The following is a 16,317-nucleotide window of genomic DNA, read 5'->3' on the forward strand; positions in this document are numbered from 1 at the left end:
GGAACAAGGCTGTATGTCTAGCTAAACATGGGTTTGGGACCATGCTGTGCTCTGGGCAGCTATAGCAGGCTGCTAAGCTCAAGACAAACACACTCTGGTGTAATGAGGTTCAGGATCTTGCCCCTTCATCCCTCCAGGAGAGGCAATTTCAAGTGTCATCACCTCCTCGAAACTGTACAGCAGGAGAAATAAATTACTAAAGGGATTTGATTGTTCATTACTCTGCTGAGCTGCAAGGAAACCAAGTAGAACTAAAATGAAGGGCTGGGAGGCAGAGGAAATGTCAGATAACATTTACCATCTTCTTCAGGGCCCATCTTCTCCCCCAAAACAGGCCAGGGCACTCTCTATACTGCTGCACGGAGCTGTGAAGCCCCTGGTTCTGGGAAGGCAAGAGGGGTCTGTGCCATTGGCCCAGCAGGGTGGAGAGGGCAAGATGAGGTTTGTGCTGGATTTGGATAGATAGGTTAGGGACAACAAAGTCATGCCCCTCTTTGCAGATCCAGAGAATGGCACAGAGACAGGGGTGTTCCAGAATCTGGAGTCGATGGAGACACTGCTTGGCTGAGTGGGATGGGGATGTAGCACATGTGTGCATGTGCACAGAGGCTCAGTTTCTAAGGGGACACTGCTGCAAATGACTACTTGCTGCTGCACCCTCTGAGCAGCTGACCCTTTCTATTGCACAGTGCTGACTTAGTGCTAAGCTCTGTCCTTTCACACAGGGAAAATCTTCCTTCCCAAGTTCTCAAACCATGTCTCCAGGTGCTCTTGCTAGCAAGAGAGGTCCTGAGGCCTCTCTTTAGTGAAGGAGTCTCTGGGAGGGATGCTGGATCAGATCTGCTCTTGCTATGCTTTTTGTCAACAAGTGAAGCCCCAACACTCCTATTGCCAAGGAAAGCCTGACAGCCAACCTTCCTAACCAAATCACTCCTCTTCCCCATGCTGAGGTCTAACTCCCCATCTTTCTTCACTGCATGTCACCAGATGCACAGCACTTGGTAGCAGAGCTGGTTCTGGATACTGCAGGGGCTAAGTGGTGCTGCACATCACCAACTGGACATTGAACATTGCTCTTTCTTTGCACTGGGACAGAGTCTGTTCACTATGAAGTGTTTTCGCAGGTGTTTCTTGCAGCCAGGTCACCTCTACCTGCAGTTAGGTAAGGAACTGAGCTGCAGCAAAGTCTGAGTGGGGCTTAGGTGGGAGAAGACCAAGATGCCACGTTCCCCTTCACTTCAGGCCAGGAAAATAGGAAGGGGCATAAAGATTCTGGGCCCAGCTCAGATGATGGGAGTGCTGCTGTTGAGGGGGCAGGATGGCACTTCAACCACCACACACTGTCTGGTGACACTCACTCAGCTTTCCAAGCAGTGTCTTTCTTTACTTAATCCCTTTTATCCTCTGCATGTTTGGCTGTTCCTGCAAGGGGTTCACTTACTATACACAGTGAAGGGAGCTGCCTCCAGAGAAACCTCCCCCACCTCTCCTCCCTCAGACTTAAGATCCTTTTAAAATCTCCAGTGATTTGAGCCCTGCTCTTTACCCTGCCCTTCTGCACATAGCTTCTACCAGCCCAGGGCTCTGACTCCCCTGGGAACAACAGTTCATTAACCCTTTGCAAACAGAAGGCTCCTGAGGCTGTGAGCCAGCTTGTGCCTGAGGGTGTGTATGCTATTGGAGCATGTCTCAAATCAGCCAATCCTGCTCCTTGCCTTTAAAACCAAACGGGATGTATTTGTTCTGCCAAGCTTTTCAGCTCAGTTTAATTTAGCTCTGTGAACTTGCTGTGTCTCAGGCTCCCTGGAATGTGTCAGGTGGGGTGTATTATAAATATACATCCTCTGATCTCATTGTCTTGCTCAAAGGTTCAGCAGGCAGAAAGAGTCCAGCAAGTGCCAAGTCCTTCCACTGGATCAGTTTGACAATCCAGGTCATAGGCAGATTTGCTTTGAGCTGGCACTGCCCTTGGAACAGGGTGCTAGAGGCATGCAGGCTGCATGTGCCTCTGAACAGTGATGCAACTGAGCATCCAGGTAACATTAGCAAGGCTCTCAGCTAAAAGAGCTTCAAAGCTGCCAGCACAAAGAGAGAAGAATCCCCATCCTTCCCACTGATTTGCAATGTGTCTGTGAGCAAGGCAACACACTGCTGAGTGCCTTGGCTAGCCAGCCATGAAATAGATGGGGATTTGTTTTGTGTGGGGAGGTGATAATGGAAAGGGAACCTTACTTTGCAGTTGGTTACAGATACAGACAGATCTTTGAGCAAACAGTTTATCAGAGGTGCTGCATGTTGTTAGGCTGGTTTTCTGTGAAGCACTGAGGGATCAGGTTGAAGTCAGGAGATGGCAAAGACAGGAGAAGAGTTTGCAGCTCTCTCAGCAAACTAGCTGGCTCAGCCTGTGCCCAGAAAAGTTACCTGCACATGCAGAGGCAGGGCTCGTAGCCATAGGATTGTGCTGTTTTGTTACTTGCCAGTGGAAGCACTGCATGGCCACACAGCCCTGTCTGGGGCAGCTGGGATGGGTACCAACATCAGGATGTTCTAAGTCTTGAGAGCTTGGCAAGAAGGAAGACACTCCAAAATATCTATGTTTCTCCTTGGACTCCTTTGCTCTTTCCCTCTCCTTGTCCCCTGACTGGCTTTACACCATGCCACTCTTCTGCAAATTGATGGCTCCTCTCTGCTATTGCACAGCCCTGACCAAGTTCCTGAACACTCATTTTACCTTTATCTGTTTATTTCCCTTTCCTTCTTTCTCCTTCTGCCCTCTTCTTCCACACACATATACACACCTACTGATTTACAGCAGTAGCAGGAGGCTGATGTTCTCTGCTCACTACCTGCCATCCAGAGAGCCATTAGGGGCCAATTCATCACAGAAACGCCTCGGCCAAAGTGACTGGAAGATTCTTTACAGTCACTGTCCCTGCCACAATCTCAAATGCTGTCCAGGGGTTTGGATTGCAACTTGTCAGCCATCTGCCTGAGCATGGCTGTAAGTGAGCTGTCTCCAGGCAGAAATATTATTTACAAGATAACGTGGCTTATGGAGAAGAGAAAGTGACTGGCACTGGCGAGGAGGGCAGAGGAGCCGCACCTTCTGATGGCTACAGCATCCTGCCACTTGAGCACACACAGCTCTGAGCTCTTAATTAAGGAACAGGGGAAGGCAGGGTGTGGGATGCTGGCTGAGGGAGGCTCAGGTTTGAAGGAAATCAGGTTTTCATGGGAAGGGACAGAGGATCGGTGTCAAGACAATTCCCAGGGCAAACTCTTCACTGGTAGCAAAGTCTCAGCATGATGCTGCAAGTTCAAGTGTTTTGAACTGATACAGCAAACGTGCCAGTTCTCCCTTGTGCAATTTGTTGGTATTGACCAGAGAGGGGATTTCCCTGGGAAATGTTTATACACCTCAGTTCACTCCTGCATGCCAGCAGCAAATCTGAATGCTGAGTAAGGCTGGCTGTGGGGTGACACCTGGGAACAGGCAGTTGGCAACGAGTCAACGTGCTCGGTTCTGCAGCTGCACGGCCACGTGGAACTTCAGGGAGACTGGCCCTTGAGCTCAGCAAGTGAATCCATGGATGTGAGGTGGGAGATTTTCACCCTGAAAAGTCCTGTATAAGTTGTCCTGTGTGCTTTGGGAAAGTGTGCAGACATTTTATAGCCATGCACTCATGCAAAGTAGGGATAGTTTTGGGGCCTTGGGGATGGGTTTAGGTAGTTTAGTGGAGAAGCTGGTTACCACTCTGATACCCAAAGGCACAAGAGTTGCAGAGCAGGGTCCATATAACCCAGTACCTAGTCTCTGAGAGTAGCCAGTACATTAAGTATAAAAATTACAAGTGACAGACAAGTTCTACAAAGCACCTTGTGGTGTCTTGCTCCCCTCCCCCCAGTTTTTTTCCTTCTCCTCCTCCTCCTCCTTCTTCCTCCATTCCAATTATCTCCTCCTTTCATCACTGCCAGAGCTGTAAGTACAAAGTACCAATTAGCTAGTTTTCAAGTTTAATTAGGTTGGAAGGTAGAGCAAATTAAATCCTTTTATCATACGTTTCAAAGCACTTTCCCATCAGGCCCAGGGGACAGGTTTCCTTTGAATGAGGTCCACGTTAGTCACCCAGGAGCCAGCCCAAGTCACAGAGCTCTCCAGCCACAGGGCAAACAGGAGATGAAATGTGAGATCTGACACAGGTCCCTAAATCCTGCACTGAGGACATCTTTTGTGTAAGGTTCAGGGGTGCACACACCTGAACATTGATCCTTGGTCCTTAGATTTTCTGAGCTCTATGCTGACAACAAAGCCCTCCTTCGTTTCACCAGCAACAGGAATCCAGTGAAGACGCTGTGCCAAAGCCCTGCAGAAGGCTTTCAGGATACTTAAATAATATCAAGTAGCAGGGCCATAGGAGTCCCTCTGCACCACATGAGCTGGTTGCTTAGAAGCATCTTTATTCCCTAAACCTTTCTTTCTTCAAGGATAGAAAAACAGATCCAGGAATAACCACCTGATTTAAGGGAAAATGATGGGATAGGGTAAGGAAGTAGTTAGCTCTTAGAGACAGTGGGCTGCAAGTTGTGTCAGAGGAGGTTTTGGAGCTGAGGAAGAACTTTTTCCCTGATAGGATTGTCAGCCCCTGTGCCAGGCTGCCCTGGGAGGTGGGGGAGTGCCCATCCCTGGAGCTATTGCAAAGCCATGGAGCTGAGGTGCTGAGGCCATGGGTTACTGGTGGGCTTGCCAGGGTGAGGGGAAGGTCTTTTCCAACCAAAACTACTCTGATTCCCAGTTGTGCAGTCTGATGTTCTGATCCTCTCTCCTGTGCTTCCCTGTGTTGCAGATAAGCCACTACCTCAGAGTGCCCCAGGAGGGACGATTGGGATCGTGGGAGGTGTGGTGGCAGCAGCTCTCATTCTCACTGTGGCCATCACCGTCATTATTGTCTACAGGCGGCAACAAAAGGCCAGCACTGAAGTGGACAATGACCTGTAAGTAGCCTCATGCTCACAGAAGTCCAGTACAGCTGCTACTGGATGGAGCAGCAGTGAGCAGCGCTGGCCCTTCTGCTATCTGTGCCCAACAGAAGCTTGACACCAAACCCATTTTCCTTGCCATTTCTTCTGTCTGCCACCCTCTGGCTAACTCCTCTGACACCCTTAGTGCTCTCCATTCTGTACCCTCCTATTTTTGATCTCTTATCACAAGCCAGAAGTGGAAACCGAAGCATATGGATGCTCACCCAGATTCTGTTTCTGCTGTAGCATACCCTTGGACACAGTGCAGCTGCACAGAGCTGCTCCCACCTCCAGCACTACGAGGGAATCCTATTCTTCCTTTTCCAGAGGAATGGCTTCAGGCTTCCACAGAATCCCCAAACAGTGGGGGTTGCAAGAGAGCTCCAGAGTCCATCCAGCCCCAGCCCCTGCTAGAGCAGGTTCCCCTGGCTCAGGGGGCACAGGAACGTGTCCAGATGAGGTTGGAAACCTCCCGAGAAGGAGCCTCCACACCCTCCCTGGGCAGCCTGGGCCAGGCTCCCTCACCTCAGCACCAAACAAGTGTTTCATATTCCTCAGCTCCTACCAAGTTAGACTGAATCACATTCTGACATGGGTCTCTGCTAGACCTTGAACATCTCTGCAAGTATCTGTAAGACTCCAAAAAGGAGTTGCACTCAGTCAGCATTCCAGCTTTGTACATATGGTGCCAGCTGGAAGACATGAACTCTAGCACAGAAGGAAGACAGGGTCTCTGACAGGTACTTGCTCTGCTCTGCCCTACACTTTACAGCACAGATCTCAGGCAGGGAATTTGGTGCTACACAGCACAGAGTCCTCTTCAGAAATGTTTATGCCTTCCTCTTCCTGAGAAGCTCTGTTGTCACTGCCTTTTCCCAAGAGCACTCCCTCCCCTACGTCCCACCTAAGAGGAGAGGCATGGAAAATCCAAAGGCCAGAAGTGGATTCCATCTTCCAGCCCCTACCTCATTGTTGTTGCATCCTGGCCACATCCTGTGCTCTATTTAATTCCATTTGAGAGAGGGCACTGGAGGACAGGAGAGAGAGGGAAAGGAACCAGAGAAAGCAGGAGGAGAGACAGAAAGTCACACAAACAAACAAAAAAATAGCACCACAAGGTGAATTGCATCAACAGCCCTGTGATAGAGATGCATTCAGACAATCCACTTCCCACAATGGCCCTCTACACAGGCACAGGAGCCACTTTAGCTGAGAATAGAAACACAATGGTGCCCCAGTCTGCAGAGGTGCTGCCTCTATTGTGGAGCCTGCTCTAAAGCCTCCAAAAGTTAACAGCATTTCTTTTCCTTAGAGCCATAAAGTCAAAGCTTTGCAGAGCCTCAGAGACTCATTTTACCCTCTAGTCTGCTGGAATCCATTGGGTTGTCAAGGAAAGTTGTCCATCTCTATCAGAAGAGAGTTTGTACAGGGGCAGGGGGGCAGCTAATTAGATTATTAGTGTATTATTAATTAGTGTATCAGAGTTTTAATAAGTTTTGTAAAGGGATTAGACACATCTGTGCACATGAACAGAATGTTCAGAGACAGTCCCTAGGTTGACATTATAATGACTGCCAAGCTTTATGCTCTGGGCCAAAAGCTGAGCCACTGCCTGCAGGTCAGGGATGAATCTCCCTGTGTGCCACAGCATTTAAGATCTATCCTCCTGGGAAGCCTGTCAGGGGCTACCATTCCTGATCAGCTTCTGGATTGGGGATGACACTACCTTGCTGATGTGTGGTGACCACTGCCAGACACGTTCTGGTACCCTACAGCCTCCTTGTATGGCATGGTTTGGAGCCATTCCAAAGCAGTGCTAGGAGACAAGTATCCCAACTGCACCCTCAGGATCTGCAGCTCAACATGGGGATTTGCTTGGAACTAGGAACAGAATGCTAGGAGGGAGTTTATTTCTATTAACAATTCTAATTGGGGTCAGAAAGAGGGCACAGGGGAGTTGCTGAGAATAATCTGTATTATTATATCGGCAGTTTGGTGACAAACACAATCAAATCTTTGGCACACACAGGATCTGGCTTGTTATGGCACATCAAAGCAAGCAGGACTCTTTTCCTTGCTCTCTAATCAGCAGCCACTTCTTTCTCTGCAGAATTGACTTGCCTCCATCCCACAAACCTGCCCCTCCACCGAAGAGGAAACAGGAGATGAAAAGCCACTTGACTGCAGAAGACATCCAGGTAGACTTCCCCAGCCCAGCTCCAAGTTCCTTCCTCTGGCAAGGAAAACTGATTCTAAGCTGTGTCTATAGTGCCTAAAAATAGCCTCAGTCTGGAGGGCAGAAAGGAAAGACTTATCTGCCCAGAATTCCAAAAGATTGGCACTAATTTGGCTCCTGCTTCCTCCCTCATGGGGACTGAATTCGAAATGAGATGGTGTTCAGGTGGTGGGCTCTTAGGTGTGAGGACTCCTGAGTATCTCCACCATTCTGAATGTCAATAGTGGTGATGAAAAGTGAGAGAATGAAACAGAACAGAAGGCAAATAATGTGGTAGGAGCAAGGGAAAAGGTAAGATGTGCTGCCCTTCAAAGTGATATCTTGTGATGGTGTCACCTGAAGAACATGTTTCCCCAGGCTGTGATGGAAGGATAGTACTTGCTCCTCTCATCTCTCTCCTCTGTTGCAGGTTGTTCACTTAGACAACATGAAACATGAGGAGGAAATCCAGAAGCTTCCCTTGCAGGCTCCCTATTACGACATGGCAGGCACCGAGCCCCACACTGACAAGCTGGTAAGGAGGTCAGGCTGCTGATAGTGCTTTCACACAGGAGCTCAGCTTAAACAGCAAAAGAGCCTCACAATCCAAGCAGCCTTCTCAGGGTGTCCTCTCCTGGAGGAAGGTAACCTCCACACCCTGGTCTCAGCCCACCTCTCAAATTCCACTGACCCTAATTGAGCACTTGCTCATTTTGCCCTTGGTTCCCACAGGTCCTAGAGCTGTGCCTTTAGGGGTTATTCCTCAGGAAAACACTCTATTCCATATCTGCATAAGAGGACTATCACACTAGTCTCATCTTTACATACATATGACAGCTAAGCCACCTATTCCCACCTCCTGCAAATGAGCCCCTGGTGGAGTCTGGAGCTGAACACAGCAGCTCTCAAAGAACAGTTTGTGCTGCAGTGAGAGCTTCTTGAAGCAATTATCTGCAGGGCAGAACATGCCAGTATTTGACTCAATTGACAACAAGTTCTTCAAACTCCCTTCTTTTTTTTGGTGTGGATTGTTCAGCCTCAGATAGGGAAATGCTAAAGTGAGGCAGCAGCAGATTGATTAAGGGTCAGGGAGAGATGTTAGAAGCCATGGGGAAAAGGCTGGTTTCAAGGACTGAGGCTGAAGGAGGAAATGTGAGGTAGGATTAGAGTCCTTCCTTGATGAGAAAACAAAACCTTCCTCCTCCCAGGCCCTGGACAATATCCCTTCCCTCCCATGCCCTGCAGTAAAGGGCTGCTCCTCCCATCCTCCACAGCAGCCACAGGATTTCCTGGTAAACTCTGCATCTCTCACACTCTTCCTCCACTGGGGGCTGTAGCACAGTAATATTTTATGAACATAACTAATTATAACTCTCCCTCCAGTTCATCCTGGCCTGACCCTTTAATGCACATTCCAGTGTGGATAACAAGGACAGGGCCCAGGGACCTCCAGCTAGCAGAATTCTGCAGTGAGACAGATGCTGGGGGCATTGGAAATGAGAAGACACATTTCTGTGCTGAGTTTTGTTGATGTGATCCTATTGACTTCATCCTAGCTGAACGTGGCTGATGTCCCTAAAGAAAAACTGTCCTTCAGAGCCCTCCCTCAGTCCTGGGGCTTGTCTCCAGCTCCTTCCAATCCTTGCTGAGTGGCAGCTGAGTTTTAAATGAAACATAGGATGCTAGAGCAAGATGGGCTGCTCTGAGGAGAGCATCTGAGAGCTGAATTTCAGGCAAGCAGGAAGATGGAGAAGCTCATTCCAGGAAATAACGAGCAGTCAGTTAATTAAGTAGCAGAGTTAGTGATGTGAGATGGGGCCTGATGGGTAGCTGCTCTGTAACCATGGGAACAGAGTTTGCTGCTCTCAATCCTGGTCTGAGAAGATGCATTTCTATGTCCCATGCTTGTGGTTTTAGCCAAGAAGTGATGGACTGTGTAGGAGTCCATCACTTTCATTTGGCCCACGAAGAAGCTCCCTTTGCAGTTGGGAGGCAGTGTCTGTGTAGCTGAACTGCCTGCTCTTGGCACAAGTCTGGCCCAGCTGTGGACTGGACCTGTCCTCTGCTCAGCTGGGCTGGCAGGCCCTGTGATGGGTACCAGCCTCCCCCATTGCATCCCCACACCCTGGCTTTTTGCCCCAGCAATGAGATGAGGCTTGCTCCCATCTCTTGCTAAATCGCCACCTCCTTTGGGCAGACAGCAGGCTATTCAAGTGTGTGACTGGCAAGGGCAAAGGGAGTGTCACTTGGTTGCCAAGGAGTGCTGTTTTTCTGGGTTCTTCCCAGACAGCACAGGCAGCATGTGCTGCTGCTGAGACCAAGACCAGCTGTGCATTACGTTGCCCAGCCATGCTTTGCAAAGGAACCAGCTCTTGCCCTTCCTCCAGAACCACTTGCAGGCAGCGCTTTTTCTCCTCCCTGATCTCAGAGGCCTCTGTTCACATGCAAACATGTGCTGCCCTGCAGAGGGGAAGCTGAGCTGGGATGGCCCTTGTATGGCAACCCCCAGAGAAGAGCAGCAAGGTCAGCAGTGGCAGTTACCAAAAGCAGCACACAGCTCAAGCCCTGCAACCACTCTCCTGCAGCACATGAAGGACCAGCCAAGGCAAGCTAGACCCACAGAGCCCTTTGGGATCAGTTGGAGGATGAGGGGGAAAGAACATTTTCTTCAGCCTCATTGGGTCTCTGCCAGCCTCACTTCAATACAGCCCCACTCCTGCTGTGTCCAGACCAGATGCAGGTAGCTGCTCTGCTGTATATATGGTTCTGGGATCCTTTGGCACAGAAGGCATAGAAGAAAGGCAAGATATTCTTGTTCTGCTTGTAATTCATCTGGAGATTTGACTTGGGAGGATAGTGAAGAAGATGAGGTGAGGGGAATGGATTCTGCAGGAAAATGAGGCAGGAGCATTCAACTTTAAATGAATTGTGCAAAACCTGGTAATTTGGGATAGATTCATCACAAGGCAGCATGGAAGCCACTGCCTGGGGTGGAAAATTTCACAGCACTAGAATGAGAGTCAGAAAGTGATTAGAGATGGCAAAGAGTGAGGGAGGGGGAAATGGGAGAGGTGCCAGGAGGGAAAAAGGGAGGCAGGTGGAGGAGGAATCCACAAAGAGGGTGTGCAGGTATGTGTGCTGATATGTGCTGGCTGGGGACCAGGTGAAGGGGAGAGGCTGTGGCGCAGCTGCAGGGCAGAGATACCTGCAGAAAGGAGCAGGGGTGGGCCCTGTGTCCCAGGCTACAGATGAATATGGATGTTGTGTTGCAAATTGTGGGAAAGATAACAAGAAGCTGACAGCACAGAAAGATGCATGGAGAGTGTAGCAGGCAATTAAGGGTACAGAAGTGGGCACAGCCATGATGGGGTTGCCTGTAGCATTTTGCTCTGACCTCTTGTGGGGTAAAACCTTTAGTTTAGGTGAGGATATCAAAGCAGGAATGAATGGGATGGTAAGTGTGTGTTTCAGATGACACCTACAAAGACTATAGATGCCAGTGGCAGAACTGGTGTGTGGCAGTAACACGTGTGTGGTAAAAGCAGGTGTGCTCTGTGTGCACAGGGCAGCCCCTCTGTGCCATGAGCTGTGTGTGGTTGTGTGTGGAAAGGAGCGTGAGCAAGAGAGGTGCAGGTAGGAGTGCCTGTAGGAGCAGAGGTATGATTAGTGTATGTGTCAGCAATACCCATTTGCACAGGTGGAAGGGAAAGTTTCATTGCTGCACACAGGAAAATCATTCCACTCAGTTTACAGGACAATTACCAGCGTGCCGATGCTGATGATTTACACAGAGTGCTTGCACGTGGCAGGGCTAGACCTTGTATACAAGCCACATTATTGATATTGGAATAAATTTTGCTCCAAACAAGCATCAGGAAGCAGGAGCAAGCCCAAGAATAGCAGCAAGCAAGGGGACTCCATGGAGGAAACACCTCGAGTAGGAAGGAAGGGCTATTTTGGTGAGAAGCGAGGTGAAGTAGAGAGGATAGGAACAAGGAGGTGTTTTGTCTTTCTGTGGGGCTAGAGGAGGTACTGACATACAAAGTTCAGGGGAAAAGAGTTCTGCAGGATACAGGTTTAAGGTTTGAGGCTGGGGTTGGCATGACTAATCTTCTTAAATGCCCACAGACGCTCCGTCTGGGTTCAGACACCAAGCAGAGAGGCCACAGGACGCACAGCTTTGCCCCCACCATTTGGCACCTCCCCAAGGGCAGGACAGAGGGTAATCTCAAGCCTCCTGGTCCTCCAGCATCCTGCTTCACTGTGCACTGCAGGGAAATTGGACACTGGACGTGCCACTTCAGCCGTGTTCCCCTTCCCCAACATCCCCAGGGCTGAGGGCAGCAGTCAGATAACTGCTCACTGAACAACCCCTTCCAGCAACAGGTACTAAACTAGCTCATCACAGGGCTATAAGCTCCTGCAGATGGCTTTGCCACAGCTGGTGCATGACTGAGGCCACTTCCAAACAAAGGCAAGAGAAACACTTTTAAGTTAAACACCTTTTGCATGGTTGCTGTGGGATGCAGCCGTTTTGGACAGGAGAAAGTGGAATGCTATTCTAGTTAGAACAGACAGCTCTCTCCTCTCAGAGAGGCTTAGCAGATGCTTGGCTAATGCTGGCACAGAAAGCAGCCCAAAAGCAGGCATTAAAGACACTCTGCAGGGCCAGTAGCCAGGGTGTCCCCTCACACCTTGGCTACTGGCATCAGGGCTCCTCCTGGTGACATTTTCCCTACTGAGCATTGAGGTTGCCAGGCCATCCTGCCTTCAAGGTTCTCTGACCATTGTTATTTGCAAGGCATGAAAGATGTCTGGGTAGGAATGGTCAGGTAACTTGGATGATATTCCATTCATGCAGTTCTTGCTGACAAGCCTGCTTAGTAAGGGAAGACCCATACATATTTTCATGCCAAAGGAGGACACTTTTAGCATCTATGAGATATTATTACAATGCCAATGCCATGCTGCACAGTTAATCTGTAGCAGCACACTGTGAAGTTGGGCCTCATGTAAAAATGTGGCACATGAGGACTCAGCAGCCCCTACACTAGGGCAAAACAGCAGTATTGGCCTTTCCCCATGATAAAGTTATCTGCTCCAAATCTGTCCTTAGAGCTGTGGCTTTGTAGCCTCTCCCTTACAGGCATCATCTTCCTCACACCCAAAACTCAAGCATTACCCATGACTTTCACTCATGCCCCCAAGCCTGCATTTGCCTTCAGTGTGCTGCACTGAACTCCAAATTCTTGGGTCAAACTGACAGCTTAAGGTTTGAATTCACACAATGACCCACAGCTAAGGAAAACACTGATCCTAGAAGGGTTGATGGGAAGATCAGAGCAGCAAGATGCTGCTGGGTGCAGCCGCAGTATGAAGGGGCAAATGGGGCGGTTGAGTCAACCAGCTCAGTGGTGGATTTGCAGAGCAGTGCCACTGGGACTTTTGCTTTGATTTGGGATTTTACCTGACTGATTGTTCATTACCTCCCTACCTCCCTCTTTTTAACTGTTTTTTCTTCCTCTCCCTCTCACCCTTTTCTTCTTTCTCCCTTCCCCCTTCACACACTCCCTCTCCTGTCTCATTCACTCACTCCCTGCTTTCTGCACGGTTCCTGTGTTCCCACTCCCTACCTCCCCACTTCAACCCCAATTCACCCCCCCTTTGTGTACCCACCGCCTTGCTGCTCTCTTCCTTCCAGAACTCTGGCAACAAGGACTGTGATGTCCACTATGCAGAGCTGGACACTTCTGCTCTGGCCTCGTCACCCAGCCCTCGGACCTCCATCCATGCTGGCGGAGACCTAGTCGAGTACGCAAGCATCCAGCCCAGCTTACGCTAGCGCATGTTACTCTAGGTCCTTTCCCCTCAGATTCTGGCCTCAAGGTACATGATCACACTCTGCTTCCCTCACTGCCCTCCCTCTGAAAGTCACTGCTTCCACCCTACATCTCCTCTCCTTCCTTTGGAATGGCCCCAGTGCATCCATCCAGTCTGTCCTCCTTCCAGCCCTCCACCACCACGCTGCCCATCATGGCAACTCTCTTTGCTACCCTTATTTCTGGGGCTGTTGACAGGAACACTTTTTCCTTGTCATGCCTTCTGTGCATGCTCTCTGCAGTGTTTCCCTATAGTGAGACAAGGCATGTGGGAGGGAGAAAGGGCTAATAGCCTTTTTCCAGAACAGTGGTCTGCCCCCTCTGCAGTCAGTGTGGCTGGAGACACAGGGCAAAATGAGGTGGGTTTGAAGGGTACAGATCTTGCAATGGGATTTGGAGAATTTCTGTGAGGCTCAGCAGCACTAAGCAGAGAAGCAACACTAGAGTGTGCAGAAGCTGGAGCCAAAAACCTCATGGAGATGTTACAAGGGCCTTTCCAAGCATGTAAGAAAAGGGAGACTGACTGAAAGAGAGGAAAAAAGAGAGTTTACATCCTTGGAAGAAAGTATAGATAAGATGGAACATGTGCATATGTGAAAGAACAAGGTGGGAGGGTATGTGAGAGAGTATGGAAACATGTAAAGGTTCCTGCATCTGAAAGTTCCTGCATCTAAAAGTCAGGGAATAAGAGACAGAGCGACCGTGTCCATGAGCTTGTGTTGCATGAGGCTGATGCAGACAGCATGTTTGGATGGTGGTGAGAGTGAGAAAGATTATTTTCTTTGGTGCTCCCCTCTTCAAAACTGGAGCCCAAACCTGACCATTTCCCTGTCTTCATGTTTTTCTGGCCACTTAGCCACCAAACCCCTTAAAGCTCAGGTCCTGACTAGCACTCTGCTTGCATTGAAACCTACAGGTGGTTGTTCTGGACTGTCTCTAGCTACTAGTGACCCTTTTAAGCAATAGTGCTTGCAGTGGAAAAAGGTCTCTTCAGCTTTTCTTACCTTCCCTTACCCTATAATAATCTTTTCTCAGATATTACAGCCACTAGGTCCTTACCTGAAAGGGAGGACACCCTCCTTTCCCACTACAGGTGGGTGATACCAAGAGGTGTTGACCTAGTAAATGCCATTAGCATTCTCCTCCTTGACTATACCTCTTCCTCACTCCCAAGTTGTGGTGACTGCAGCTTCTGTCTTGCTCCTTCCCTTTATTTTGCTGCCTTTTAAATAGGAGGAAGGAGCTGTGGGTTTACTGGGGCTACAGTCCCACAGGGGTACTCAGCAAAGAGGTGCAGAGAAGAGTGTGGAGACAAGGAAAAATACAAAGGGATAGATAAGGTGCTTTACAGCTCACTGAATCCCTCCAGGGTCACCCAGGATAGATCAAGGGAGGCACACAGTAGTTTGGACATGGAAGGGGGGGTATTGGAGCAGGGCAAGATAATCAGATCCTTGGGAAGGAGGAGAATAGCTTCATGCAGAAGGATAGGCAGGAGGAAAATGGCATTTTTAGAAGTCCCACTGGACAGTTCTGTTGATTCTCACAGACCAAGAACATGCCCAAGTGGAAGGAGTGCAACAGGGTAGTTTAGTTTGCCTTTATCCCCGTGGCCCCTGGTTTCCCCATGTTGGAAGCAGCCCTGTAGTTCCCTTGCTGTAGCAAAAGCCTCCTTAGGTATGTGTCCACAGCAGGCCTGCCTTGGCCAGCTCAGTAACCTCTCTCTCTTCCACTCACTCATCCCTGCTCCCAGAATGAGGATCAAGGTCTTCGTAGACGTAACGAGCGAGAGTGGACAGTAAGTTCTGCATTGGTTTGGTTTGTCTTTTCTCCATTTGGTTGGGGGTTGGGTCTGGTTGTCAATAGAGGGAAGGGCTCATCAGCTCTCAAGCATCTGCCTTGTCACCAACTGGCAGCACCACTGCCAGCCCCTTGCACAGAGGATGAAAATGCCAGCCCAGAGGAAGATGTGGTTGAAAGCAGCCACCTTCCCTTATGCCTTCACCTCTAATTCCCAACAGGTCTTGGGTTCACTGGAGGACCACTCCCACTGTTGCAAACGAGGCAAGCATTCCCTAATCCATCTTGGGAGGTCTCACCTTGTCCTCCCTAGGGTAGGGGATTTTATTGTCAGCAAAAGAACAGTAATCCTCTAAATCCAAATTTGGAAATCCTCTCAGTTTCTCTGAAGTAAAAATAAAGCCAGTCATATGGTGCTTTGAAGGTGTAATCTCACCACCACAAAATCTCCCAAGACACACCATATATCAGGGTTAATTTTTTTTAATGCCTTTAAAATTCTTTCCTCCCCTTTCACCTCCCCACAATCTTGCTTTCCATTTTCTTTGGGAGTTTCTCATCCCTCTTGCAGCCAGAGTAGCTCCAAAATATGAGACTTGCACCAAGATCCCAGCAAAATGAGTGACCAGGGCTCAGATTCCCAGCTCCACTTTCTGAACATCCCTATAAGGTTACTAAACCTGCACCAGTTGCAAACTTGGTGCAGACTGAGACGGGGATGTATTGTAGAACCACCAAATGTAGCAGCCTTGTCTCAGTTCCCAATTGCCAGGTTTCCTTCCTACCAACACGAGCATTGCCTCAATGCCCCAGGCCAATGGCCACATTTCCAATTTTCAGGCAAAATAAAGCAAATAACTCAGGTGGCTCCTTAATATTTCCCCATTTGTAAACGAGGATAACAGCCCTGCCCCAGCTCTGGAAGCACAGACAGTAAAACTTGGTAGAGAAGCAGCACAGAGGGAAGCGTTTAAGATTAATGATGGTTGGAAGGTGCTTTAGGAGCAGAGAACAGGTACATACCACAGACAGAAAGTGTTAAAAGCATGCTGTTAGAAGGAATGCAACTTTATAAGGAAGTTTTACCAAAGAGGTGATTTGCAAATAGAAAAAGAGCTAGAGATTGGTGTATAGGGGATGGAGAAGGGTTGAGAGCAAGTCATGGAAGCTCTCTAGTTCAGTGAAATAAAGAGTGTTTAAAGGTAATCTGCCAGGCTGTCTGAAATGGATAAATTGCTGACATCCCCTTTAATCAAGCCCTTGAAAATAAAACTGAGAAGGGAGGGTATAACCCAGATAATGAAGAACTGTATGGAGTCATGCTGGAAACAAAGGCAAGTGGGAGAAGTCAGGTGGGGGAAGGTGGCAGAATTGTGTGCCAGTTCAATTTAATTAGTTCATTAT

At 49.0% G+C, this 16,317-nt stretch overlaps 1 protein-coding gene across 1 annotated transcript in view; it reads left to right on the top strand.

Moving 5' to 3' along the window:
* Positions 1 to 16,317, top strand: part of NECTIN1 (nectin cell adhesion molecule 1) — a 92,460-nt gene that overhangs the window by 70,481 nt on the left and 5,662 nt on the right. Inside the window, exons 6-8 of the mRNA XM_062014060.1 lie at positions 4,845 to 4,992; positions 7,130 to 7,217; positions 7,665 to 7,769. Coding sequence (XP_061870044.1) covers positions 4,845 to 4,992; positions 7,130 to 7,217; positions 7,665 to 7,769 — 341 coding nt within the window. The remainder of the gene's footprint in view (positions 1 to 4,844; positions 4,993 to 7,129; positions 7,218 to 7,664; positions 7,770 to 16,317) is intronic.

Source organism: Colius striatus, chromosome 23 (assembly GCF_028858725.1).
Source record: "Colius striatus isolate bColStr4 chromosome 23, bColStr4.1.hap1, whole genome shotgun sequence".
NCBI classification, from domain to species: Eukaryota; Metazoa; Chordata; class Aves; order Coliiformes; family Coliidae; genus Colius; species Colius striatus.